Source organism: Colobus angolensis, unplaced genomic scaffold (genome assembly GCF_000951035.1).
Source record: "Colobus angolensis palliatus isolate OR3802 unplaced genomic scaffold, Cang.pa_1.0 Scaffold89, whole genome shotgun sequence".
NCBI classification, from domain to species: domain Eukaryota; kingdom Metazoa; phylum Chordata; class Mammalia; order Primates; family Cercopithecidae; genus Colobus; species Colobus angolensis.
Window position 1 is genome coordinate 325,649 of NW_012122820.1, and position 27,874 is coordinate 353,522.

Below are 27,874 nucleotides of genomic sequence, written 5' to 3' on the forward strand. Positions count from 1 at the left end.
TTCTGTTCCATGCATTCCCAGGTGAGCATCTGATAACCTGGAACACCGTCATTCATCCCCATGTGAACATCCAAAAGCCTCTACAATGGCACCTTCCACCCCCAGGGGAGGATCTGACAGCCTGGAATGGGACGCCCAGCCTGAGGGAAGCATCCTCACCTGTGTGCAGTCACTGCTGCTGTAGGCTGTCAGATGCTCACCCGAAGGTTCGAACGTCGATCAGGCTTTCAGATTCTCACCTAGGTATGCAGGTGCCGTTCTAGGCTGTCAGACGCTTACCTGGGGATGTGGGTTGTCGTTCCTGGCTGTCCAATGATCACCTGGGGCTGTGGGGTGCTCTTTTGTGCTTTCAGAGGCTCACGGTGGGTTTATTTCAGGCTGTCAGATGTTCACCTGAGGAAAAGTGCTGTTCCAGGCAGTAAAATCACCTGTGGGTGGGGGTGCTGTCCCATGCCATCGGATGCCCACCTTGGGGTGTGTGGGGCAGTTTCCAGTTGTCAGATGCTCATCTGGTGGTGGAGGGTGCGGTTTCAGGCTGACAGATGCACGCCTGGGTGTAGGGGAGCCATTCCAGGCTGTCAGATGCTCCCCTGCGCGTGCAGGGTGCTGTTTCAGGTTTACAGAAGCTCACCTGGGGGCATGGGTGCCGCTCCAGGCATTCTGATACTCACCTGGGAGTGGTGGTGCTGCTCCAGGCTGTCAGATTCTCACTGGGCGATGTGGGGTGCTGTTCCAGGCTGTCAGATGGTCACCTGGGGATTGCGGTGCCATTCCAGGCTTACAATGTTCCCCTGAACATGTGATCTGCTGTTCCAGGCTTTCAGGTGCTTACCTGGAGGTGTGGGGTACTGTTCTAGCCTGTCAGATGCTTACCTGGGGGTGTGGGGTGGCGTTTAAAACTGTCAGATACTCACCTGAACATGAAAGGTGCCGTTCCAGCCTGTCAGATGCTCACCTGAAGGTTCAAGGGTCGATCCAGCCTATCAAATTCTCACCTAAGTGTGATGGTGCCATTCCAGGCTGTCAGATGCTCACCGGGGCATGTGGGGTTCTGTTTTGGATTGTCGCAAGGCCACCTGGGGCTGGAGAATGCTGCTCCAGTCTGTCACACACTCACCTGTGGGCGTGGGTGCCATTCCAGGCTGTCAGATGCTCACGTGGGAGTGTGCGGTGCCGTTCCAGGCTGCCAGATGTTCACCTGCAGGTGTGCGGTTCTATTCCAGGTTGTCAAATCCTCACCTGGGGTTGGAGAATGCTGTTTCAGGCTGTCACACATTCACCTGGGGGTGTGGATGCCCTTCCAGGCTGTCCGATGCTCACCGGGGCGTGTGCGGTGCCGTTCCAGGCTGTCCGATGTTCACCTGCGGGTGTGGGGTTCTATTCCAGGTTGTCAAATCCTCACCTGGGGTTGGAGAATGCTGTTTCAGGCTGTCACACATTCACCTGCAGGTGTGGATGCCATTCCGGGCTGTACAATGCTCCCTGACGGTGTGGGGTTCTGTTCCAGGCTGTAAGACGCTCTCCTGGGGATGTGGGGTGCCATTCCAGGCTCTTGACAGCCGTATAAACTGGATATAATGCATGAGCAAATGTTTCCAGACACCAAACAAAAGGCAGCAAAGAGCTGCGACCCTGAGAGACAGGAGGCCGCAGGAGGCAGGCACCACGCACCCTGGTTCCCTGCCTGGGGAGACATTTCTGCCGCTGCCCATGGAGGGCGGCAGTGGATTTCTGAGCTGTGGGGACAGAGATTGACATCCCAGCCTGCTATGTGGCTGGAATTTGCATCGAGGGCAATGGAGGGGAGGGGAGGAGAGGGGCTGTGTGGGGAAGGGGTATCTATGTGTTCGTGGAATTCTCCACAGGTCCTTGTCTGCAGCCTGGGCTGCACAGGCAGGGGCAAGACTCAACTGCCCAGCAGTGACCACCTGTTGTGGGGCCAAGAGCTGAATGGGGGTACCAGGGTCAGGCAGGGCTGGGAGATGCTGGAATTCTAACCCAGCCAGTGCAGAGAGGATTTTCTGAACATCTTGGGCACTCAGTTGAGACTCCAGAAAGGTCACACCCTAAAATTAAGATTATACTTTAGGACTAAGTTCAAAAAAATAATCCTCCCCTAACAAAGTACAAGATAAAGCCTGGCAGGGCCAGAATGGCAGGGCCAGAATGATCCACCAGTAATCTACCTGCCCACCAGAGCAAAATCAGCCCCCTTGCAGGACAGCACCACAGCCCTGTCTACCACATGCCAGACACAGAGCCCAGCACAAAACCAAGAACTGCTAGGCACGCAGAGAACCAGGGAAATGGGACCAATAATAAGAGAAGAAGCACTTCATAGAAACAGACCCTGAGATGGCTTAGATGTTTGGAATTTACACACAGGGGCTTTTAAAAGCAGTGACATAAACATGTAAAAGAACTGTTTGCTATAATGAGTGAGCTGATGGAGAATCATAGCAGAGGAATGAAAAAAAAAAACAAAACAAAACTAATAATCAAGTGGAGATGCTAGAGCTGAAAAGCAGAATATCTGGAATTAAAAACTCACCAGGCAGGCATATCAGCAGATCAGAAACTGCCAAAGCAGGACTAGTGAACTCAAGGATAGACCAAAGAAAATTATCCAATCTAAGGAACAGCAGGGAAAAAAAACAAAAAACAAAACTGTTTCAAATGATGAGAGCTAAGCTGAGCATCATGGCTCACACCTGGAATTCCAGTACTTTGGGAGGGCAAAGTGGCAGCATCACTTGAGCCCAGGAGTTTGAGACCAGCCTGGGCTGAACATAGTGAGACTCCCTCTCAAAAAAAAAAAAGAAAAAGAAATTCTTTTTTTTTAGAAGAGATGGAGTCTCACTCTGTTGCCTAGGCCGGAGTGCAGTGGCACGATCTCAGCTCACCGCAACTTCTGCCTCTTGGGATCAACCAATTCTCCTGCCTCAGCCTCCTGAGTAGCTGGGACTACAGGCATGTGCCACCATGCCCGGCTAATTTTTGTATTTTTATTGTATTTTTAGTAGAGACGAGGTTTCACCATCTTGGCCAGGATGGTCTTGATCTCCTGACCTCTGGATCTGCGCACCTCGGCCTCCCAGTGTGCTGGGATTACAGGTGTGAGCCACTGCACCTGACCTCTAAAAAACTTTTAAAAATTAAAAAAAATAAATGAAGAAAACTTCAGCAACCAGTGGGACAATTTCAGGCCATCTAGCATACGTGTGATTGGACTCCCAGAGGATATGGAGAATGAATGAGGCAAATATACACAGGTACCTGAAGAAATAACAGCAGAAAAATTCCCAAGATACTCAACAAATCCCGAGAGGAAAAGCACAAAGAGAACCACCCCTAAGAAGGCACATCTTGGTCAAGTTCCTGAAAACAAAAGATAAAGAGAACATCTTAAAAGCAACCAGAGTGAGCAAATGACATACAGCAATGTGAGTGACAGCAGGTTTGTCCCGGAAGCAATGGAATCCAGAAGACAGTGGGACAGCACCTTTAAAGCACTAAAAGCAAAAAGTACCAACCCAGAATTACCCATATTGTTAAAACGTCCTTCAGAAACGAGGGTGGAATTAAAGACCCGTTACACAAATGGAAACTGAGAGGTCTGTCATCATTGAACGGCACCACAGCAGATCCTGAGGGAAGGTGGTGAAATTGAAGAGAACGGATGCCTGATAGAAATTCTCTGCTGGAAGAAATGAAAAGCATCTGCAAATACAAAAGGATGTATTTATTTCTTCTTTTAACTGCTTTGAACAAAGCTATCTAAATTAAAAATAGGCTTGGTGTGGTGGCTCACACCTGTAACCCCAGCACTTTGGGAGGCCAAGGTGGGAGGATCGCTTGACAGGAGTTCGCTACCAGCCTAGGCAATATATCAAGACCCCATTTCTACAAAAAGTTTTTAAAATTAGCTGGGTGTGGTGGCATGCACCTGTGGTCCCAGCTACTCAGGAGGCAGAAGTGGGAGGATCACTTAAGCCCAGGAGTTCAAGGTTGCAGTGAACCAAGATCACACCACTGCACTCCAGCCTGGGCAACAGAGAGAGACCCTGTCTCAAAATATACATATGATTAATTAACTTGAAATAATGCACTATATGAGGAAATGTGTTGCTCAGTGTATGACAACAATAACACAAACTGTGGGACAATGGAAGTTACTGCCGTGGGGATCTCACATTTTAGGTAAAGTGGCACCATATCAACTGCACATAGACTGTGTTAGGGTGCTCACCTGGGAGCTGGGGGCTTGTTCATAGCTGTAAGGCTACGTATTGTAATCTGCAAGGCAATTGCTAGAAAGATAGTATAAAGAGGCATAGTTAGGGCCAGGTGCAGTGGCTGACACCTATAATCCTAGCACTTTGGGAGGCCGAGGCATGTGGATCACTTGAGATCAGGAGTTCGAGACCAGCCTGGACAACATGGTGAAACCCCGTCTCTATTAAAAATACAAAAATTAGCTGGGCATGATGGTGGTACACCTGTAATCCCAGCTACTCAGGAGGCTGAGGCAGGAGAATTGCTTGAACCTGGGAGGTAGAGGTTGCAGTGAGCCGAGATTGCACCACTGCACTCCAGCCTGGGTGACGCAGCAAGACTCCATCTCAAAATACAAATAAAAAATAAAAATAAAAAAACAAGAAAGAAAGAAACAAGCAAACAAGCAAATAGGACACCTGGAGAACCAATAGAAGGAGGAGAGCCTTGAAGAGGCTCTAGTGGTCCCCTGCTGATGGCCAGGTCAAAGGTCACATGCAAATGACTTATCCTGATCAATCCACTGATCACCAGCACTCCCCTGAACAGGCCCAGCCTCTGCCCTGGCTTCCTGTGTGTGGTCAGGGCCTCTGCAAACCTCTTCTCCCTCCCTGCCTCCAGATGGCATACCCAGTGCTCGGCTCTCCTACCCACGTGCCCACCAGCCTCAGGCACCAGCCCAAGTCCACTTCTGCATCCTGCAGGCTCTCCCTCAGGGTGTGCCTTGGCCAGCTCCACCCTGATCTCTCCCTTGGCAGACCTCTGACCTCTGCCCCAACTGGCTGCCACCCTGTGTCCTGCCTTGTATTGTGCACCAGATGGGCTGGGCACCCTCCTTCCGCCGCTCCTGGGAGTTGTGGGAGGGCAGTAACTGGGCTTTCTACACTTCCAGCGTCCCCAAGGCCACACGCACTGGGAGGAGCACCCGGATACCCCACGGAGATCCAGTATCCCCTGCTGGGAGGTGACAGATGCCTCTGTGGGGAGGGACAGGTGTGGAGGGAGCCAGCTACAAGCTGGGAGAGCGAGGGACCCAGGGAGGGCTCGCAGACCACAGGCAGCCTCAGGAGATAGAAATTAGCAGCATTTAGCCTCAGAAAAGGGGTTCTGGGCCTGACAAGTTTCAGGGTCAAGGTCAGTGAGCTGGGTCCTTTCAAATGCTAACCAGAATCAGGAGGGATGGTAGGGAGGCTGCAGCCACAGGAAAGCGGGAAGGGGCAGGAAGCTGCATGTTCAGACCCTCTAGGATCCCAAGGAGATCAGGGAATGAGAAAGACAGAGCCAGTCCTCCTACTCTGACCCTCCACCCAGTCTCTCCACCTAGGACAACTCTGCACCCGCCCACCCTCCCACCTTGCAGGAAGCCGTAGACGACATCTTCTCTGCGCTGAAGCTCGGCCCCGGGACTGTGGTCCCTGAGCTCCGCTCTCTGAAGCCGGAAGCCCAGGCTCTCATCACACAGGGCCTCTACTCCCGCTGCCGGGCCCTTCTGCGCCAGCTGCTGGACACTGGGGCCCCTCTCGAGGACGACAACACCCAGGGCCTCCTTGCTGTGGGGGAGGCGCTGATCAAAATCGATGCAGGGCAACTGGACTGGCACCTCCTCCTGGTGGACATTCTCATGGCACGGGGTATGTGGCAGCCCCAAGGTGGGAAACACAGGGTCTGGGCTTCTGTCCCTGCTCCTCTGACCTCTGTATCCTTTTCTATAAAATAGAAGAGAGAGACGTGGACCACAATAGCTTCCAAGGTCCCTTCCACCCCAAATCCCATGACCTCTGGCCCTGCTCCCTGTGTGAGGCCTGGTGTTCAAAAGGCTCTCCTCTCTTTACCCGGCTGGCTCTTTGCTTGCAATGGAGGAGAAACCGAGGCATGATCTTGGTCCATAAAAGCTCTCGGACCCTCGGCCCCCTCACTGATTCACGCACCTCCAGCTGTTGTTTCTCAGGCACCCATGGGATGCCAGGCCCTGTTCCAGGAGGAACTGTCATAAGCCCCACGTGCCAACATGCAGGCCTTTCCTGCACATTTCCCCATCCCCCTGGTGATGTGGAAACCATTTCACCACTAATTCCAAAGGGGAGCTCTCTCTGCAGTCTGCATTTGCCCACCAAGGGCTTCAGGGACCCCAGGGCTGCTCCCCGCATGCTACTCTGCTCCAGCAGGCCCAGAGTTTGCCTCTAGTTGCTCGGGAGAGAAAGCAGCCCCTTGTAGTGTCCATGGTGAGGGGGCTCAGCATCGTGGAGTGGGGTCAGAGGTGAGTCCCTGTGACCTGCCTGGAATCACGGTGCATCTCTGCTCCCGGCTCCTTCTTCCTGGGGCTGAGCCATCGTCAGCTCCCCGCGAGCCAGCATAGGGCAGGGAAGGAGCGGCCAGCAAGTCTGAGCTCTCTTGCATCTCTGCCCCACCCCACACACTGACTGTCCCTCCTGAATCCCTGACAGGCAGCTACGAGGAGGCTGGCACCCACCTGAAAAAAGCCCTGCACGCTGCCCCAACGTCAGAGGCAGCCCGGGCCCGGCTGGGCCTGCTCCGGCTCAAGAAGGGAGACGTGCCAGCGGCTGCACGGGACCTGCAGGGCCTGGCCGAGATGGATGCCCCGGATCTCAGCTGCCTGCTGCATCTCCTGGAGGCCTCAGAGCGGCAGAGCCTTGCCCAGGTGCACAAAGAACCCTACCGATCTCCCACCCCAACCTTTCCCAGCACACAGGCATGAGACCCCTGGGCCGTCCACCCGGCAGCCCTTCTTCAGTCTCTGCGGTTGGGTTTTCACTTGGGTTTGGGGTGAGGTGGGAGGTACCCAGTTCTGGCCCAGGAAGATGGTCTCTGGCCCCCTTGGCCCTACAACCCCACCGACCTCTCAGCCTCTTTGTATGGGATGTATAAGTCACAGGTGACTTGGGTGCAAGAGAGGGAAGGGGACTTTGCCCTCAGGGCCAGACTGAGCCAGCCAGGGGCACCTTGCCCGGCAGGAAGCCCACCCCAAGCCCAACAAGGCAGGCTGGGAGGCCAAGAGCACAGCAGGCTTTGGGGTCCCAGAGACTCAGCACTACACCCGGGTGGGGCCTGGACAGGATTTCACCTCTTTAATGCTTCCTGACACCAGCGGCTCTAGCACTCAGGGGCCACTTAGGAAAACAGAAACCACTCTAGGAAGAGCAGGGGGATCTCATGGCGGGGTAGGGGCTACACCAGTGTTTAAGGGGCAGTTCGGTGACGCGGAGGGGGCGCCGCCGCTCTGGGCTGAAGAGCAAGGCTGAGATCGGGTTACCGGGACCTGGAGGAGACGGCCGGGCTGGGGGTCTCAGAGCTCCCAGAGGGACTGGGGGTTTCGGAGCCAGGAGGAGGGGGCTGTGCTGGGGTCTTCGAGCTGGAAGGAGGGCATGGCAGGGGGCGGGAAGCCTGGCTGGGGCCATGTCCTGGAGCCCAGAGGAGGCGGCTAGATGGGGTCTCCTGAGCGGGGGTCACGGAGCCTGGAGGCGGGGCTGGGCAGGGGTCTCCGAGGCTGCAGACTGGGGCTGGGCGGCGGCGCCAGGAGGCGGCTCCTGGCGGAGGCAAGAATCTGCGGGACGCGAAATGGTTGCCTGGAGACGCGGACCGACCCGGAAGTGAGCCGACAACGGTTCCGCCCCGCTTCCTGCGCCGCGTGCCCCGGCAGGCGGACCCCTCCGGGTGGCACTGCGCCTGCGCGGCCCGAGCCGCGGGATCAGGGGCATCTGGGGTCAGACTGAGCCCCCTTCCCCGCGGGGGCGGCCCGGGGGCTCCCGGGGTCCGACAGCTGCTCGGGGCCGCGCCCTCCTGCTGCCGTGGACGCGTCCCAAATGTGCGGGGCCTGCGCGGGCCGAGGCTTCCCGACCATCCCGAGCAGTGAGCTACGTGTCGGGGGGGGCGGGTCAGGTGCCTCGGCCGGGAGAGGGGCGGTCCCGCGGGCCGCACAGCAGGCCAGGGACGTGGGTTCGAGCCCCTGCCTTGCTCGGCGCCGCTCACAGCTGGCAGAAGAGGCCACAGTGTGCCCCGCGGGAGCCCAGCAGCAAAGCCGGGGCCGTGGGACACCCTCGCTCACAAGCACGGACCCTGGGCGTGGGCCTGGGCTTCACCCCCTGCAGCCGTGCCCGGCGGGGTCCTGAGTGCGCTGCGCGCCTGGCTGCTGGAAGAGAGGCAGGGCCAGCGAGAAAGGCGGGGCCTGCACCGTGGCGTGTTCCTCAGGCGGTGGGGAGCCCTTTCAGGTTCTTGAGCAGAGGAGGAGCCCAGTGAGGCAAGCGGATTTCTGGTCGTGGTTGACTCTGTGAAGAAACTGGGTCACAGATGAGGCAATTGGGTCTGGGTGGGTTCAGGAAAGTGCCTGGGAGGAGTAGGGGCGCAGACAGGCCTAGTCAACAGCAGCCCACAGCAGAGGCTGTGCCCTCCGTCCAGCAGCCCCAGGAAGGGGGTCTAGGGTGCTCAGACACCAGGCAAGGGCCGTATCTGCCACTGTCCTGAGACCTGGGACAGCCTTCAGAAGGTGGGCAGAGTGGAAAGGCTGGGCAGCAGCCACCTCAGAGGGCCTGTTGGAGAGGTGACTTGGCCCAGAGGGACGGAGGGAGGAGGCTGCTGTGGTCACCCAGGCAAGGGAACCTGGGCCCAGCTGGTGGGGTGGTAGGGCTGCCAGGAGGGGACCATGAGAAGGTAAATCCAGGTCCCTGATCCGAGGCCCAGGGAGAAGTACAGTGGGCAAGGATGCCAGGCCTTGGACTGCTGCTGGACCTCCAAGGGTCAGAACAGCACTTTGGCAGCTTCTGGGGCAGTGGGAATTGCAGGGAAGGGTCCACTACCCTGGGTCCCCCCTCCTGCCCTTGCCCATGGCCAGCCAGCCCCTCCAGAAGCAGCGGGCAGCTCCTGTGCAGCCTGGGGCCCTGCCCTACCCAGGGAGCCAGCAGAGGCTGGCTTTGCAGAAGAATGCTGCAGGGCAGGGGCGGCCGGGCTTTTGAGGCTGACCCCACTCACCCTGCCTCTCTCTGTGTCCTCTGTGCAGGCTGCAGCCTGGGAAGCCAGCACCCTACTGGACGCAGGGCAACCCAGGCGGGCGCTGGGCTACTGCTCACTGTCTGTCCTGGCCGGTGGCAGCAGTGCCTATCACCTGCGTCTACGGGCCACCTGCCTGGCCGAGCTGCAGGAGTTTGGCCGGGCCCTCAGGGACCTGGACCATGTGCTCCAGGAGACTCTGGGGGACAGTGACCTCCCAAAGCGGGCAGAGGACTTCTGCTGTCAGGGTCGCCTGCTGCTGAGCCTGGGAGACGAGGCAGCAGCCGCAGGGGCCTTTGTCCAGGCCCTGAAGCTAGCGCCCACCTTGGCCCAGAACAGCCTGCGTAAGCAGCCAGGCCAGGCCCCCACTGCACGAATGTTCCTTCTTCGCGGGCAGTGCTGCCTGGAAGAGCAGCGTCACACGGAGGCCTGGACGGCGGCCGAGAGTGGCCTCCTGGTGGACCCCAACCACCGTGGCCTGAAGAGACTGAAGGCCAGAATCCGGAGGGAGGCATCCTCAGGCTGCTGGCTCCAGTGACTGAGCCCAACCCCCTCCCACCCTAATCACGGGCCCACCCTAGCACCTGCACCCAATGTCCAGGCCCAGGAGTGCACCCAGCTCCCCAAATCGGAGAGGTACCCGCCTTGCCCTCCCCACACCCCCTTCCTAGTCCTCCCCATATCCCCCTTTCCAGCCCTCTCCACATCCCCTTCCCAGCCCTCCCCACACCCCGCTTTCCCTACCCCAGCATGAGTCAGTGTCGCACAGCCAGCCTCACACCTTTTTGCCTTGGGAAGGAAAGGGGACAGCTTCCTACTTACATGAAGGGACCATCCTAGAAGCTTCACAGTCCCTTCTACCACCAGCAACCTCATCCCGGAAGTTGGGGACCTCTTGGCACACACCTGGGGCTCAGACCTTGAAGAAGCAGCCCCAGGTCTTGTCCCTGGTCTGGGATCCTACAGGTTGGACAGGATTGAGGCCAGACCCCTGGGGCCTTTGGGGAGACAGTACCAGCCCCAGAAGCCCCTCCTTGGCTGTGAAGCTGCATTTTGCTTGGACCCTGGCCTGACCCTGGGGCCGGCTTCCAGTAGAGCCTGGACCCTCCCCAGAGACAGAGCTCCCAAATGGGCCCAGCCAGCCCATACCCCAAGCTGACCTTTCAGGGTGCTTTTCATGGGGGTCCTTCATCGAGAACCCAGGAGGGGCTAACTCCCTCCCTCCTCCACAGGCCCCTCCCTTCCAAGCAGAGGGACCACCGAGGGGTCCTGATGAGCACAGTCCCCAGGCTCCCACCAGACTCGTCTCCCAAAGCTGCTGGAAGGTATCGGTGCTTCCACAGAGTGAGAGAACAGCTGGTTCCTATACGTGGGTTAAACGTCCCCAGACCTTGCAGCTGCCAGTGAGCTTGGGGACTTCTGGGTGGGGCAGAGGCGGCCAGCCTTTGCCCATCACTGTGAGTGTCACAGACTGAGGCCTCAGCCCAGGGCTTTCTCTCGTGGCCATGGGTGAGAGACATGCTGGGCGGGCTGGCGTCGTGCAAAGCGTGCCCCCGAGCCCTGCCTGACTTCACCCTAGGGAGACAAGGCCACCACCCCCGTCCTGGCTTCTCTCTCCTCCTGGGCACTTGCATTTGTCCCTTTTCTGTCCCCTTCTCTGCCGCTTCCTTCCATGGTCTTGCACCCACAGACGGACCCCCTGCCACTCCACCCACTTGGCTTCTGGGATCATCTGACGAACCCTGGTCCAGGGGCTCAGGCAGGGAGGGGCCCTATTCCTCGCCCTGCATGGAAGCAGGGCCCCCAGGCAGCAGGTGCAGGGCTGGGTGGGGTTGGAAGCTCCCCTCCTCCTCAGGCCCCACCCACTCCTCAACCCCCATGCACCTTCATCAGCTGGCACTGCCTATGGGTCTCTGGCCATAGGGGGCTGAGTAAAGGGTCAGTGCCTCCCACCTAGGGGATGGGCAGCCCACAGTGGGAGAGGGCCCCGACGGGGACCTTTAGCCCCGCTCCTCGCCTTCCCCACTCAGAATCTTCACACAGTCCCCCTCTTCTGAGCGAGGTTCCCCAGTGCAGACACCAGGTCGATCCGTCCTCTGCCTGCCAGCTCCCCATCCAGCCTTCTGTCTCTGTCTTCACCTGCGTGCTCAAGGACTCAACAAACACCTGTCAACAGCCCAAGAGCTAAGTTCAGGGACACGCGAGTGTCTTGGGTCAGGTGGGCGAGTCGGCACAGGGGCAGAGGCAAGGGCTGGTGCAGAGAGTCTGGTCACAGCAGAAGGGCCTGCCCCAGTGTCGGGGCCGGGTGGAAGCAGTGGGGAGGCGTCCCCCAGGGGTGCCCCTCCCTACCACGTTCCCTGCTCCTACCGTCCTCCTCGCCTGGAATGTCCTGCCCCGTCCATCCGTGCAAGGCTGAGTGTAGATACCAGCCCCACTGAGGCTCCTCCAGGGCCTCGGGACCACCATGTGTCTCCCCTACCAGGGGGCTGCCCCCTCCGCCACCAGCTCACCCAGCAGGTATCTCTCATCAGCCTTTGCCTGGCCTGCCTCCTTGCTGGGCTCTGAATGTCTGTGTCCCTCCCAACTTTATGTGTTGCAATCCTAACCCCCAAGGTGATGGTGTCAGAAGTGGGGCCTTTGGGAGGTGATAGGGGTGGAACCTCATGAGTGGGATTAGTGTCCTTATAAAAGAGACCCCAGAGTTCTCCTGAGCCCCTCCACCATGTGGAGACCCAGCGAGAAGCTGTCTGTGAACCAGGAAGGGACCTTCACCAGAGAGTGAGCTGGCGCCTTCATCTTGGGCTTCCAGCCTCCAGAACTGTGAGAAATAAGCGTCTATTGATGAACCACCTGTCTCTGCTATTCTTTTGGGGCAGTCCAGACAGACGAAGACACGCCCATTTCCCCGGCCCACCACCTCTGCCCTGAGCACAGTGGGTGAGTCTCGGTTCCCCTTAGCCCATCCCTGCTGGGGTCCAGCCCTGGCTTTGCCTAAGGGAGTTGCTCCTGGACTGAGCAGACACCCACAACCCGCAGTCCTTAAGGCATGGACGCACTCATCCCCAAAGCTTGGATGTCCCGCCTGGAGGGGCATGTCCACAGCTGCTCTGGGCCCTGACGTTCCAGGAACTCATGCTGTCTGCAGATCCACTGCTTCCCTGGGCAGCCCCCGGCCTGCCTCTTCCTCAGTGCTCAGCTGGAGGCAGAGAGAAATCAGGCTGGGACGAAGGGTGGCCCTTGCTTTGCACGATTCCTGCCTCAACGTTACACTGGAGACGTTCCAGCATCTCCCCTTCATTAACTGTAGACTGCCAGCAAATCCAGATTTAATTCAACCAAGTAAACTGGTAGAGTCATTTCTGGCAGCTGATGTGAGCTAGTTCATTAAATTCAGAATCTCTAGTAAGTGTACCTGCATCAATCAAGCCAAGCCGCTTCAGCTGTGTTAGTACCCTACCCTCCATTCCCACACAGTTCCCAGGTCTCTGCGTGTGAATTTGTGATATCTTACAAGCATTTTGGTGTGAAAGTGGTTCCCTCTTGAGTCAGACTTTGTACTTGACCCTTCCCCTCCCTGGTTACACACTGAGGTTCTAGACACAACAGGGTGGCTGTGGCGGTTAAATGGAATGAACATCGTTTCTAGGCACCTGGCCAAGTAAGCTTATTGCAGGGTTTTCAAGCAGAACAAAAAAAATACATAAAGGCTACTCTCAGACCCTGGAGGACAAGCTGCTTCCCCTGGGAGAAGAGGCTCAGAGAACCAGGGGGTTCACAATTCTCAGCTTCGTCTGAGCCCAACCAGCCATCCCCATTCCAAGCTTCAGCATCCAGTTCCTTCCCACTCGGTGCCCAGGTTCCAGTGGTGAGGCTGTGAATGTGAGCCACACAGCAATCACACAACTCAGAGTTAAACTGTGCATCTGAGTTTTAGCAGCATCTGAGTTTTAGCAGCAGCAGCCCCAAGGCTTTAAGGAACAAGGGACTCTTTTCCATGGCCATGGCAGTCCTGATTCTCTGGCTATGACTTAAACTGAGTTTAGAGACCTGAGCATGTGGTTTCTTCCTGTTAGTGCTGCTGGACACTCAGGGGACCCCCACAGCCCTCGTGGTTGTGGTCATCCTCGTGGCCATGACAGCCTCATGCAGCAGCACCTGGGCTCCCGAGGCCCTCAGTTCTGCTGGTGCCTCATGGCCAGCATGGGGGATGGCCTGGTTAACTGTGAAGCCCCTCTACGCTGTGGCCAACAGCCTCCCCTTCCCACTGGCCAGGAGATCGGGCCTGCAGCCCAGCCTAAGCAACAACCACACTCACCTAACCCCCAGACCCCGCCTTTTGATAGTGATAGGAGGCAGACAAATCCTAGGCAGACAGGGACAGGTTCCCGGTGAAACGCCACCTCCAAACCAAAGACAGTTTAAAGCCTGAAAGCCAAGCTACAAATTAAATCCTCAGCCCAGGTTGAGAACCTGTCTTCCCATTTGGCTGCTTTCCTCTGACTGATCCCCACCCTTCACCTGTTTTATATGTACCTACCTTTTCCTAATTGGTTTTCTACACTGGCGTGCCCACCTTTGAGTGGTGCCTTTGTTTAAGCCTTGTTTTGCATAATCACAAGCCAATCAGCATACACTCCCCCATTCTGAGCCCATAAAAGCCCCGGACCCAGCCACACTAGGAGAGAAACCACCTGACTTCAGGTCAAGAACCACCCCTGCATTCCCTGTCTGCTGAGAGCTGTTCCATCTCTCAATAAAATTCTTCTCTGCCCTTCTCACACTTCGATTGGCAGCATCTCCTCATTCTTCTTGGACACGGGACAAGAACTTGGGAACTGCCATACATGGGTACAAGCTATAATACAAGTGGGCTGGGACATGCCCAGCCCTGCCACAGGCTGAGCTGGTGCACAAGCCAGGTGTGGCCCAGGCAGGCCAAGTGGACAGGCCACCTCCTGCAGCAGGTAACGTGGCCAAGCAAGGCCTGGGCGGGAACGTCACCAGCCAGAGATATCTGGCTGGCAAAGTGACCAAAGAGGTACCTGGCTGCGTCACTTTGAGGGCCTGTCTCTGGGGACCCCCTCCTAGTATGAATTTATGTATCAGTTGGAGTCTACTTGGGAGATGGAAACCACAACAGTGATTCTAACAGCATGAATTCAATGTGCAGAATTGTTCATTAGTGCTGGGTAAAAACAGCCCTAGGGGATCATGGAAGTTGCAACCACAAAATTCAGACAAGTGACCTGGCCAGTGACCCTGGTGACAATGGTCACCTGCCACACAGCCTCTCAGCTCAGGTGGCCACACTCCTGTGCCCCTGCCCCGTTCCTCTCCCAGGTGAATCTTGACCACACCTGTGCTATTCTCTCTTGTTCAACTCTGCGATAAATCTTAAAAAAAAAAAACCCTTTTTAGGAGAGTGAAAGGAAAATAAATCTTGGGGCCTGAAAATCACTAAGCTAAAGGGAAAAGTCAAGCTGGGAACTGCTTAGCGCAAGCCTGCCTCCCATTCCATTCAAGTCATTCCCTTGCTCCCTGAGACAGATGCATATCTGATTGCCTTCTTTGGAACGGCTCATCCAAAACTCAAGAGTGTAACTCCATGTTACATATGTTTATTGATGTCTCTTGTCTCCCTAAAATGTATGAAACCAAGCTATGCTCTGACCACCTTGGGTACATGTCGTCAGCACCTCCTGAGGCTGTGGCACAGGCGTGCATCCTTAATTTTGGCAAAATAAACTTCCCAAATTGACTGAGACCTGTCTCCGATTTTTGTAGTTCACACGTGAGGGGGCAGAGGCTCCAGGCTGGTGGCTCAATGACAGATTCTGGGGCAGCGGGACCACCGGGCCCCTTCCCTCCTGTCCTGGATACCCAGGGCTTGACTTCAGGAGGCAACTGGCAAGAAAGGTGGGGACCCCAGAGGCCCGGCTGTCGTCCCAGCACCCTATGTGCCTCAGAAATGCTGGTGAGCCTCTTCCGACCTGTGCGTCTTCTCTAAGTGGGGCTCCTCATTCCTGCCCAGAGCATAGCTGGGCAGACTTTGGGGAGAGGCCCTGCTCCCAATGGGCAGAGGAAATGCCTGTTGGGCATGTCTGGGCTGCACCAGAGCACAGGACCTGCCACCAGTAGCCCAGCCTGAGTGTGGGGGAGTCACAGGCAAGTGTCTCCAGGGCCTGAGGGCAGCCCCCACGGCAGGGTGGACACAGCAACCTGGGTGAGGGCAGCCCCGCAGCAGTGTGGACAAAGGCTAGTGCCCTTGAGGCACACCCTGGCCCCAGGGCTGCTACAGGAAGCACTTCCCTGACCCCTGTCCCACCTGCCTCCTTGGACCCCTGAGCCAGGGCTTCTCTCCGGATCTCCACATCCCACAAGCTACCCCGAGAGCAGGACAGGCAGGGAACACCCGTTTTCCCCATCTCCCTAGGAGATGGGATTAATGTCCACCTCCGAGGTGCTGGGCTCTGGCTATGCAGGTGTCTGGGGGGGACTATCTATGCAGGTATTTGTGGGGGATGGTCTGTGCAGGTGTTTGGGGAGATGGCCTGTGTGGGTGTCTGGGGAACAGCTGTCTGTGTGGGTGTTGGGGGGACGGTCTGTGTAGGTATCTGGGGGGACAGTTTATTCTGTGTGAGTTGTCTGGGGGGACGGTCTGTGTGTGTGTCTGGGGAGATGGTCTGTGTGGGTGTCTGAGGGGATGGTCTGTGCAGGTGTCTGGGGGGACGGTCTGTGCGGGTGTCTGGGGGGACGGCCTGTGCGGGTGTCTGGGGGGACGGTCTGTGCGGGTGTTTGGGGGGATAGCCTGTGTGGGTGTTTGGGGGGATGGTCTGTGCAGGTGTTTGGGGGGATGGTCTGTGTGTGCGGGTATCTGGGGGGACGGTCTGTGTGGGTGTCTGGAGGGACGGTCTGTGCAGGTGTCTGGGGGCACGGTCTGTGCGGGTGTCTAGGGGGATGGCCTGTGTGGGTGTTTGGGGGGATCGTCTGTGCGGGTGTTTGGGGGGATGGTCTGTGTGGGTGTCTCGGGGGAGAGTCATCTGTGCAGGTGTTTTGGGGGTCTGGGTTTGCACTGCCCTGGGCACCTGCAAGTCTGTGAGTGTCCAGTGACTGGGGTAGGTCTAGGGGTCTGCAGCCTCCTTGGCCTTTAGCCTCTTTTCCCAGTTTCTCTTGTCTGGCAGGTGCCAGGCTAGGATCCGAGCCTCCTGCTGTCACCTAGAAGCAGGGAGAACCCGGGAATAAGGGGTCCCAAGTTTGGCAGCCCAGGTCACCAGGTGGTCTTGGGCCAGGCTGGGGGCTGCTGGGCTGGGCAGGCCTCAGGTTGGGGAAGGAGGAGCATGCACATGGCCGACCTTGGGGGGTTCAGAGTCCAGGGAGCCCCTGCTGAGAATAGGCCAGACTCCTGCGTCTGTTTCTCCCTCTGTGGCTTTGTACCTTAGAGACAAGAACACTGTGACATCCAGAAAGGGCCTGCTGGCACCAGGGCTGTCAGGCAGGTGGGCTTGGAAGGGCTCTGGCCTCTCCCCAGGGCAGGAGCCTCCAGCCAGGCTGGACTCTGGCCCACTCCCAGCTCCCCAGAAAGGGTGGTCCCAGCTTCTTGCTTGGCTGGCCTTGACCTTGTTTCCATTTGGGCCAGCAGCCCAGGCAGCCTGAGGCCAGACTGCAGCTCCTGGACTGGTTGCGGGGCTGGATGGCAGGGGGCTGCCAGGACAGCCAGCAGGCGCCAGGGAGAGACCTCCCCGGCTCAGGGTGGTGTCTGGGATCTGATCCCAGCCTGGCTGCAGCTCAAAGCCTTTCTCCTCCCAGGACCTGGCCAACCTAAAGGGCCATAGACAAAGCTTCCAACAGCACCCAGCGTGGGTGATCTGGCCGGGGCGGCCGTGAGGAGCGGTTTGCCATGGGACCCCTAGCTCTGTGGCCCAGCCCCGCCCAGATGCCCTGACACATCCCCAAGGCCCGGGCAGGAGGACTCGTTCTGGGGATTCGGACACAGAAGCTAGGAACCTCATCAGGCCTGGAGAATCAGAAAGAGCCTGCTCTGCTCAGAACCCCCGTCCGCAAGCAAGGTTGGGTGCAGGGCTCACACTCTGATCACTGAGGACCCCCCCACAAGCCACACAGCTCTCTGCCAGCGCCAGCTCCCCGGCCAGGGCTGCCCGCCCTCTGTAGCTCGAGGTCTGAACCTCACAGGTTTTCTGTGGGCAGCGGGAAGCAGCCAAGCCCAGGCTAGTTTCTCTGCATGGGACCCTCCTGGCAGCCGGCGCCCACCCCCTTCAGGACCACCCCTTCCCCTTGCACCTTGACAAGGTCCCCAGAACCCGCCATCCTCCTTGGAGATTGCAGAGAAAGAACACGCAGGGTGAGGCCTTTGCAACCCCCTCACTGGGTGGTTAGGGGCAGAGCAGAGCGTGTGGAGTGGGAGAAGGGCCTGGCCTTCCTCTCAGCAGCCCCTGGGGCCCCTTTGGACTGAAAGGTCAAGAGACAGAAGCAAGGGAGGAGGGCGGCTTAGGAGGCAGGGGCCAGAGACCCTGAGAAGGGCATCCATGAGGCAGGGCAGTCCGGGTGCCAAGAAGCTGCCTTTGGCCCCTCCCCCCCCACAACACTCCCAGTGGAACCTCCTGACTCTGAGGCAGGAGTCACTGCCTCCAGGGAGCCCACGCCTGCATCACAAAGGAGGCCCGGAAGCCTGCAGGCAGCCTCAACTCAGCCCCAAGCCACTGCTCTCCCATCCCGGTCCCTGGAAATCCACCCACTTGGCCCAGCTCACCCTAACGCCAAGCCATTGGGACCCAGTCTCCAGGGGCCTGACTGTGGGTGACGGCCACTCCTGAGTGAACAAAGGTGAGTTGTTCTGAAGGAGGTTCCCGGCCTGCTTTCCTGGGCCTTGAAACCCTCTCCAAGTGCCCCTTTCTCACGAGGTTAGATGGGGTGTCCTGTGTGTCCCCTCGCCTGTGCCAAGGCAGGCAGCCCCCTCTGGCATATGGTTTATCTTGCCCAAAGGACCCGCTGTCCCCCATCCATAGTAACCTGGAGAGGCCAATAGTGTCTCCAGGGAGCCGCAGGGCCTTCGCCTCAGCAGACACTCCACACCTGCCCTGGGTACTCGGCTCAATTTGAAGGTGTTTATTTGGTGTGTGCCTTTGGGGCACATGCAGCCATCTGTGGACGCCTGCAGGACAGAATGAACTCAGGATGCAAGAGCAGATACATTAATTCTGATCAAAGTAAGACGTGCACGGAAGCCGAGCTCAGACTTGTCCGAATGATTGATCCATTCATTCATCATTCATTCATTCACTCAACAGATGTTGACCGAGGTCTCTGGGGTGGGGTTGCCAGTCTAGGTGAAGCGGCCCCCACAGAGGGAGCCCCTACCCATGGAGCTGATGTTCTCAGGGGGCTGAAGAAGTAGCGAAGGGATGTGGAGGTGGAGCCAGGAGTCCCTGGAGAGACACAGAGCAGGGGAGGGGATGAGGCTCCCCAAGTTGAACCCAAGACCAGGCCAAGGGAGGCCCCCCTGGGAAGGGGACCTTGGCAGGAATCTGGGGGACCACCTGAGTGGGTGGGGAGGGTCAGGGGAGAAATCCGGGGGGGCCTGCCTGAGGGTAGGGGGAGGGCATAGTGAGATGGGGAGGAGGGCCAGACAGGGTCCTGACATCAGGGCAAGGCCCGGCTCTTCCTCCAAGGGTTTGGCTACCAGGGAGCCAGGGAGTGATGACCTCTAACTGTAGTTACAGGCCCCTGGGCCCTGTGGTGGGGATCAGTGGGGGAGACAGACCCCTCAGGGGAGGTGATGGGGCCTGGAACAGGCAGTGAGTGGCAGGAATGAGAAAGGGTCCAACTGAGATAGGCTTGGAGGCTGAGGACTGGCGCAGGGCGTGGAGGCAGGCAAGGGAGGCAGATGACTCTAAAGTTCAGTTTCAGCCACTGGCAGGACAGGGGTGTCTAGGGGCACAGCAGAGGCCGTCAAATGAAGCGTCTGCACGAACGCCGCGGTTCACAGGGCCAGGGACTGACAGAGGTGGTTGAGGGGACAGGAAGGAAGGAGCGAGGGATCTGGAGGAGAGGAGCAAGGTCCAGGTCCCTGTCCCAGCTCCTCACACAACCAGAGGTCAGGGAGCCCTGGAAGAGTCGCCGAAATGAGCTGGCCATGCCACCTTTGCAGGGTGTTGCCCAGACAGGCTAAGGGATGTCTAGAATCCCTCAGGGAGTCAGGGACAGAACTCAGGCAAGGCCCACAGAAGGGCGTGGGTGGGGTACAGGGGGGTGGAAGCACATTTAGCCAGGTGCTGGCAGTCTCAGCAGCCAGTCCCTGACCCTCTCGCAGGCAGGACTGGGCCTGGTTTCCTTTTGCTGCTCCCCCATTATCCGCCCTGCCTGGTACAGGGTTAGGCCTGGGGCTCAGCACAGCAGGTGTGTGATTGTGTGTGGCAACTGAAAGTGCTGGAAGCCCAAAGCACCCAACCGCTTCTCCAGGGCCGGGCAGCTTCCTAGCAGGGCTCTGAGTGCCGGCGAAGGATGTGCATATCCATGCATCTGCTCACATATGTGCACACTCACACACACACACGCACACAGGCACACACCAGAGCACACACACGCACGTGCATATCCACATACAATCATGCACGTGCACACACGAGAGCACACGCCTGCACGTGCACACTCACACACAGAGACACACATGAACACGAGAGAGTACACGCACATACATGCATATCCACACAATCATGGACATGCACACACGAGTGTACACGCACACACGTGCATACTCACGCATTCACTTGCACACACAAAAGCAATGCACACACATGCACACACACATGCACAGATGAGAGTACACACACACATGCCTATCCACGCACACCATCATGCACACACACACACGGGAGCACATGCACACACGCACACACGTGCACACACAGCCACACACATGCACACACGAGAGTACCCGCACACATGAGAGCACACACGTGCACACACATGCACACAGAGCACATGCACACGTTCACACTCATGTACAGTCATGCACATGCACACACCAGAACACGTGCACATGTGGTGCATACAGTCATACACCAGAACATATGCACACATGCACACACACAGTCATACATATGCACACACCCAACCACATGCACACATTCATTTGCACATATGTGTACACTCAGGTTCACACTCACACACATGCATACTCACATGCACACTGGAGCATGCAGACTTGGGAGCCTCCTGAATCCGTGTCCTGTGCCCCCAACCCTTCCTGCCTAGCTCCCCGTCCTGCCTACAGCAGCTGCCTGTCCCCAGCCATGTGTTTTCAAGTGCTACCCACTGCTCGGCTGGCTCCAGGAGGTGTCCCCTCCATAGTAACAAGGTCAGGGGACGACCAGAGCTGCACACCAGCCAGGTGGCTGCCAGGGCTGACACTCAAGGCTGCCTGGCCCTGCAGGTCCCTTCCTGGCCCACGTAGTCACTGCCTGTGTGGGTACCTACTGCTCTGGTCTCGCCCATCACTGGCTTCTGGGCTCCAACAGGAAAGGTGGGCTGGGAGCCCGGGAGCCCAGAAGCCCAAGTGGCCTCCCCGACAGCGTCCCTGACCTACGCTCAGGCCCACAGCTCCAAGACCCCCAGCATGAGCAGTCCAGGTGGGCACCACTGCAGAGGTCCCTTGACAGCACAGGAGCTGAGCCTCCTGGGTCCAGTTTGCAACCCCAAGCTGGGAGCATTCCAGTCCTAGAACCTCCATGCACTCAGAGACTCTAGCCCAGTGTGCAAAGTCCCGGGACCCAGTCACCCAGGGTTGTGGCCTTGGAGAGGGAGACGGGAACAGAGTGTTCCAAAGGCACCCAGCGCCCGCTCCCTGCCAGCATCTGGCCCTTCCAGCCTCGGGCCGGGCTCGGGGAGCTCCACGCCCCTCTCCCCTGCCCTGGGCCTGCAGGTTCCTCCGCGTTGCTCTCCCGTCCAGAGCCCTGCTGATGGGGAAGTCCGAAGGCCCCGTGGGGATGGTGGAGAGCGCCGGCCATGCCGGGCAGAAGCGCCCGGGCTTCCTGGAGGGGGGGCTGCTGCTGCTGCTGCTGCTGGTGACCGCTGCCCTGGTGACCTTGGGTGTCCTCTACGCCGACCGCAGAGGTGAGTGCGGGTGCCCCGCCCCCGCCCGCCTGTCCCCGCGCCCGCTCCCCGAGCTCCGCCCGCTGCACCTGCTACAGGGTCCGCCTGCCCCCAGCCCGAGCCCGCCCGTCAGATGGGGCAGGCGGGTCTGCGCTGGGCACCCAGGGTCTCCCGGGGCCGAACTACAGACTCAGAGGCGGTGGGAGGGACACTGACTTGCAGGGAGCCCGCGGCCCCTTCCAGAAAGCTCTGCCCCGGCCCGGACTCGCGCACGCTGCTGCTGCATCTCCGCACCCGCCCGCCTCCGCCTCCTCAGCAGCCGCGGAACTCCCGGCCGTGGGGGGCGCAGACCCGGCCCCCGCCGCTCCGCCCGCCCACTCCTTGCCTGGCCGCACAGCCCAGGCTAGGGACCACCGGCCTCCGTGTCCCTCCCGCCGGCCGCGCTCCCCTGGCTGCCTCCCTCCGCCGCTGCCATCCTGCGGAGAGACCTGAGGGTCCTGCCGCCCCTGGCCCGCTCAAGGCCGGGTCAGGTCACGGGACCACGGCGGGAGGAGGCCAGGCTGGGGTCCCACGGAAATAGAGGCGTGACCACGGCTGCTCGCTGGGACCTCGGGCTGTCCCAGGAACACCGCCCCCGCCTCCACATCGGTCCCTCTCTTGCTCTCCCCTCTCAGGTCATGGCCTCCCAGGCACCAGCAGACCTGGGCACCTGCCAGCCGCCCCTGCCAGCCTCTCCGCAGGCACAGCCCTGGTCCCTCTGAGCCGGGGCAGCGTGCACACATCCGGGAGCAATGCTCACCCCCGGGGCAGGTGCACAGGGCGCTCCCATGGTGGCAGGTACCGGGCTCAGAGCTCACGGCGGACCTCGCACCCCAGGTCCAACAACCGGTCCCCCAAGCCTGTGTTACTAGAATGTCCCCTCATGTCTGGAGCCCTCCGCACTGCCTGGGACCACCCCTCCACCCCTGCGGGAGGCTGTGTCTGTGAAGTAGAACGGGGAGCTGCCTGTGGATGTGCAGGGCGTCCCGGCCCGGGACTGCCTGGAGGGGCCCATATGCAATGTGACTGCTGCCCAGACCGCCGCCCCTGGCCCTCTAGGGTCTTCCCCTGGGACAGAGGGGCCCTGCGACCTCCATGGGCCCTGGGCAGTGGGGGAGGGGAAGGCTCACTCACCCTGAAGAGCCCAGACCCCAAGGAAAGCTCTGTTCAGAGCCTGCAGGGCTCAAAACACCTGCTTTCTAGGCTTTCATAAAACAGGGTTGACCCCTCACACACCCCCAGCTGTGGGGAAGGAAGGGGCATCTCTCTTCTTCTGGGTCATGCCAAGAGGCCTGAGCCCACCCCTCCTGGAGAGACCCTCCCTGCCCAGCCCGGTGCCTTGGGAGTGCCCCACAGTGCCATGGATCTCAGCAAAGCCTGCATCTACCCGCTCCAGTGTGGAAACGGGCCCTGGCTCCAGGGCGGCGGAGCCCTCTGTTCCCCCGTCAGGACCCCTGTGCCCCCACAGGGATGACCCCACAGCTGACCTTGGCCTCAGTCCAGGATTGTTTCTGGAAGGTTTTCTAAGCAGTTATCATTTATTTCTATGTAGTTTCTCATTTCCATTATGACTTTTTCATTGACTTATAAGTCATTTAGAAATATTTTTTAATTTCCAGACATGAGTTTTTAGTTACTTTTTTAAAATTATTGATTTCCAACTTAATTGTGTTGTCAGAAACCATGGTTTATGCCATTATTTATGTGGTTCTTTCTTTGATATTTGCTGGGCTTGCTTTGGAGCTAACACTTGACCAATCTTGTAAATAACCCTGCACGCTGTGAATCAGGCTCAGTCACCGAACGCTGAGTGACAGTGTCTAACACATCCACTAGATCAATCAAGTCTTCTACATATTCACGCTGTGAATCAAGCTCAGTCACCGAACACTGAGTGACAGTGTCTAACACATCCACTAGATCAATCAAGTCTTCTACATATTGGCTTTTTTTCCATTCTCTCGATCTCAAAAGAAGGAAAGATTCGGAAAGATCGGGAGAACAATTTCTTAAAATCATGTACTGAAGTGTACGTGTTAAATCTTGCACTAAAGAATCACCCTTCTTGTAGTTACATCAAATCTTACCTAATTTACCTATTTAAGGTTATGTTACTATGTGAATGCAAGTTTAGGTCTGAATTATAAAATTAGTTTCATAAATTCAATAAATGTTATAGTAAAATACACATATGAAGTTAATACATCTTTCACTGCATGTAACGGTGTAGTCTCCGTTTCTGTCTTAACAAGGCTTTTTGCCTGACATCCTGTTGCGCCTGACATGAGTGTTAGCTGCTCATTAGCGTTTGCTTTGTCTATTTTTCCCGTGCTTTTTCTTTGAAACTTTTTATCTCCTTAGCTTTAGATGTGTCTCTTTCAATCGTGTGTGGCTGGATTGGGGCTTTGTCTATCTTTTAATTGGAGGATTTTGTTGGTTCATAATTACCAGGATGACTAAAATGTATGTTTTTCCTATTGTGTTTCTTTTCTGCGGCTCACGCTTTTTTTCTCTCTTTTCTTGCCTTGTTTTGGATCAACCTAATATTTCCTCTATTTTCCCTCAACTAACTGGGAAGTTTTATATTTCTATCTTTTTGACAGTTATCTTCGATTTTTTAATTATTTTTAAAGTTATAAACTTTCTTTTATAAAATCAAATGTTTTTACAAAAATGACAGTGAGAAATACAGTCTCATGTCCATCCCAGAATTCCACTCCTCTGAAGCAACTATATTCCTTTTCTAGTACAGGGGTTGGCAAACTGTGGCCCATAGACCAAATCTGGCCCCTTGCTTGTTTTTGTAGATAAAGTTTTATTGGAACACAGCCAGACCCATTCGTTTATGGGTTTATCTATGGCTACTTTCCTGCTAGGACAGCAAAGTTGAAGAGGTGAGATGGAGCATGTATGTGGCCCACAAAGCCTCAAATATTTACATCTGGCTTTTTACAGAGAGTCCAACCCCCAGACCAGAGTGCCCCCTCATGTGTATAAACCTGGTCCGTGAACACTTCTCTCTTTATCACACAGTTTAGATCATGAGGAGGCATTATCAGATTATGGTTAGCACCCAGGCTCACAGTGTTTGACCACTCTGATAGCTTCATCCACATACCTCTTCCCCAAATTTCTTTGTCACCAGTTTTCCAAACATGCTTCTTCTAAGCCCTTGACCATCCAGCCAAACCATTGACTAAAGCCCATGAATCAGTACATAATCGCACAACTGACCATTTCTCCTTCCAAGCGAATTGCACAGTGAGGTACGCTGCTTGAAGGTCTGCCCACTGGGAAGACTTCCCTTCACCACTGTCCTTCAGGGATGTCCTGGAAAGGGGCTGGAGTGCCACAGCTATCCACTGTCAGGTGTACCTGCATATCGTGCAGAACCATCTGTGAACCAGGCCCTAGTCTTCTCTTCCTCTGTCAACTGGTCATAGGGAACGCCCCATGAGGCCATCTGTGCAGGCTGGGGAAGAGAAGGCGGGGTGCAGGAGTGGAGACCATGGGCATTTGAGACACTTCCTCAGATAACTTATTTGTGCCTTCAGGACCTGCTCAAGCCCGATCACATACATACCACTTCCATTTGATGATGGAGTGCTGCTGTGCATGAGCCACTTTATGGTTACGTGGGTCAGAAAGCACCCAGTTCATGATAGACAATTCAGGTCGCATGGTGACTTGATGACCCATAGTCAAATCTTCCGTTTCCACCAAAACCCAGTAACAGGCCAAGAGCCGTCTCTCAAAAGGAGAGTAGTTATCTGCAGAAGATGGCAGGGCCCTGCTCCAAAATCCTAGAGGCCTCCACTGTGTTTCACCTAGAGGGGCCTGCCAGAGGCTCCAAACAGCATCCCTATCTGCCACTGACACCTCAAGCGCCATTGGATCTGCTGGGTCATACGGCCCAAGTGGCAGAGCAGCTTGCACAGCAGCCTGGACCTGTTGCAGAGCCTTCTGTTCTGGACCCCACTCAAAACTGGCAGCGTTTTGGGTCACTTGATAAATGGGCTGGAGTAACATACCCAAATGAGGAATGTGCTGCCTCCAAAATCCAAATAGGCCCATTAGGTCTGAGACACCTTGTCTCAGATGAAACTTCGGGTTCAGAATTTTGAGTTAATGCCAGAAAGAGTTCAAACTTTGGGGGACTATTGGGAAGGCATGATTGGTTGCAAAATGTGAGAAGGATGTGAGATTTGGGAGGGGCCAGGGGCAGAAAGATACGGTTTGTCTCTACATCCCCACCCAAATCTCATGTCAAATTGTAATCCCCACGTGTCAGGGGAGAAGCCTGGTGAGATGTGATTAGATCATGGGGGTAGATTTCCATCTTGCAGTTCTCGTGATAGTAAGTGAGTTCTCACGAGATCTGGTTGTTCGACAGTGTGCAGCTCCTCCCCCTTCACGCTCTCTCTCCCCTGCTCCACCATGGTGAGATGTGCTTGCTTCCCCCTCGCCTTCTGCCATGATTGTAAGCTTCCCGAGGCCTCCTAGCCACGCTTCCTGTACAGCCTAAGGAACTGGGAGTCAATGAAACCTCTTTTCTTCATAAATTACCCAGTTTCAGGCAGTTCTTTCTATCAGTGTGAGAATGGACGAATACAAGTAGAGACTGAGATCAAAAGCATTTGCGCTAGGCCCGGAACACACTGTTGAGAACGTAAGAGCTATTGCTGTCATTAGTAATATTGTGTATTATCGGCAACGTCATCACAATACGCTGCTGTGGGAGGGTCTGAGATACTTCTTTGCAGACTCCGATATTTGTCAAAACATAAAATCAGGAGCCTCATGAACAGTGTTTAAATTTTTACATAATAATACTTTGCACCATTTGGGTCTTTTTAAAATGGTATATGCAGGAGGGTTTCCTAATGTACAGAATTAGGCACACCCCGTCTGTCAGCACGTGAGCGTGAGGGATTGAATTCCTCTGGTTAGGAGTTAGCTGGCCAGGGGTTCTACTGCTGTTGTTACCCTCAGTGCACCTCAGACTCACGTTTCTCCAGCAATGAGCTCCTGTTCCCTGCGCTTAGAGAAGTCAGCCCAGGGATGAGATGGTTCTCTCCTCTTGCCTGCTCCAGCCTTGGCCTTCAGCAGCCTGGATGCCCATGACACAGAGGGCGTCCTCCCCATGCCCTGGTCCTTCTGAGAGTGGTGGGTTGTTGTTGCTGGTCAGTACTAGGCTCAGGCTGGAGGTGGGGGCTCTCTGGTGTCATGGCCCAGTCTCAGGCTTAGGCAGGCCTGGTATACCTGGGGCTGGGGGTGCACCTCTTGGCATCCCTACCCCATTCCCATGTCAACCAAGCTTTGCCCTGTGCCTGAGTTGCCCACCCCTCCTCTAGCATCAGGAGACCACTGCTTGATGTCAGTCTAGGATTCTGGGTCCACAAGGATCTCCTGCCCTTCCATGGGCGGAGGATTTTTACTCCTGACCCTCCTACGGAACAGGGGATTTGCCTGGTCCCTGGGCATAAGAGGGGTTCCACCTGCCTCAGTGATTTAAAGCTTTTGCTCCCTGCCAGAGGAGCGTAGTTTCATGCCTCAGCCAAAGCAGGTCCCTGCCTCCATCCCTGGGCCACCAAGGGAGGCTCTCTCCAGCCTTCTGAGACCCGCCCCAGTCTTTCTCATAGGCATCTGGGAAAGGCCATGGACAGAACGTGGAGGGAGTGAAAACCTCTTCGTGGTGGAGGCTCCCAGCTGCTCCAAACTCATGTAGCAGCCCACACTTGGCCTGTAAGAATGTGTGAAAAATTTTAGCTGATTTCTTCTGAGCCACTTGGAACATCTCTTACTCTCAGGTCTTGGCCAAAGTGAAATAATTTACGCATCCGGCCTTTCCTTGGAGGGCCTTGTCACTTAGAAATTGTTTCCCTTATTGTCTTTGACCTCAGGTCTTGGATGGGCTCCAAAAAGTTGTGCCTTTTGTAGATTATTTGGCTTTTTCTTGTACAGAAGGAAATGATATTCAACTGAAGCTTTTGATGTCCTAGGCAAAAAACAGAACTTCTCTACCTTAAATTTGTATGTGCATATTGAACTTAAATATTAAACTAATCAATATCTCCATTATTTCTTCCAAACAATACAAGCATTTAGAACAGTTTAACTCTTCGCACCACTACCCACCCCGTTCACATTATTGTTGTTAAGAGCTTGGTTTGGTTGCTTTTTTTTTTTTTTTTTTAAGATGGAGTCTTGCTCTGTTAGTCTGGAGTGCAGTGGCATGATCTCGGCTCACTGCAACCTCCACCTCCTGGGTCCCAGGGAGTCACCTGCCTCAGCCTCCTGAGTAGCTGGGACTACAGACGCCCGTCATCATGCCCAGCTAATTTTTTGCATTTTTAGTAGAGACGGGATTTCACCATGTTGGCCAGGATGATCTTGATCTCTTGACCTCGTGATTCGCCCACCTTGGCCTCCAAAGTGCTGGGATTACAGG

General features: G+C 56.4%; 2 protein-coding genes across 2 annotated transcripts in view; both read left to right on the plus strand.

Annotated features, from left to right (window-relative positions):
* The window catches only part of TTC34 (tetratricopeptide repeat domain 34), a 22,874-nt gene extending 13,060 nt beyond the window's left edge, over positions 1-9,814 (plus strand). Inside the window, exons 5-7 of the mRNA XM_011930979.1 lie at positions 5,636-5,906; positions 6,720-6,934; positions 9,287-9,814. Coding sequence (XP_011786369.1) covers positions 5,636-5,906; positions 6,720-6,934; positions 9,287-9,814 — 1,014 coding nt within the window. The remainder of the gene's footprint in view (positions 1-5,635; positions 5,907-6,719; positions 6,935-9,286) is intronic.
* Positions 9,815-17,922: 8,108 nt separating this feature from the next.
* Positions 17,923-27,874, plus strand: part of MMEL1 (membrane metallo-endopeptidase-like 1) — a 51,593-nt gene continuing 41,641 nt past the window's right edge. Inside the window, exons 1-2 of the mRNA XM_011930980.1 lie at positions 17,923-18,117; positions 21,215-21,405. Coding sequence (XP_011786370.1) covers positions 21,252-21,405 — 154 coding nt within the window. The 5' untranslated portion in view covers positions 17,923-18,117; positions 21,215-21,251. The remainder of the gene's footprint in view (positions 18,118-21,214; positions 21,406-27,874) is intronic.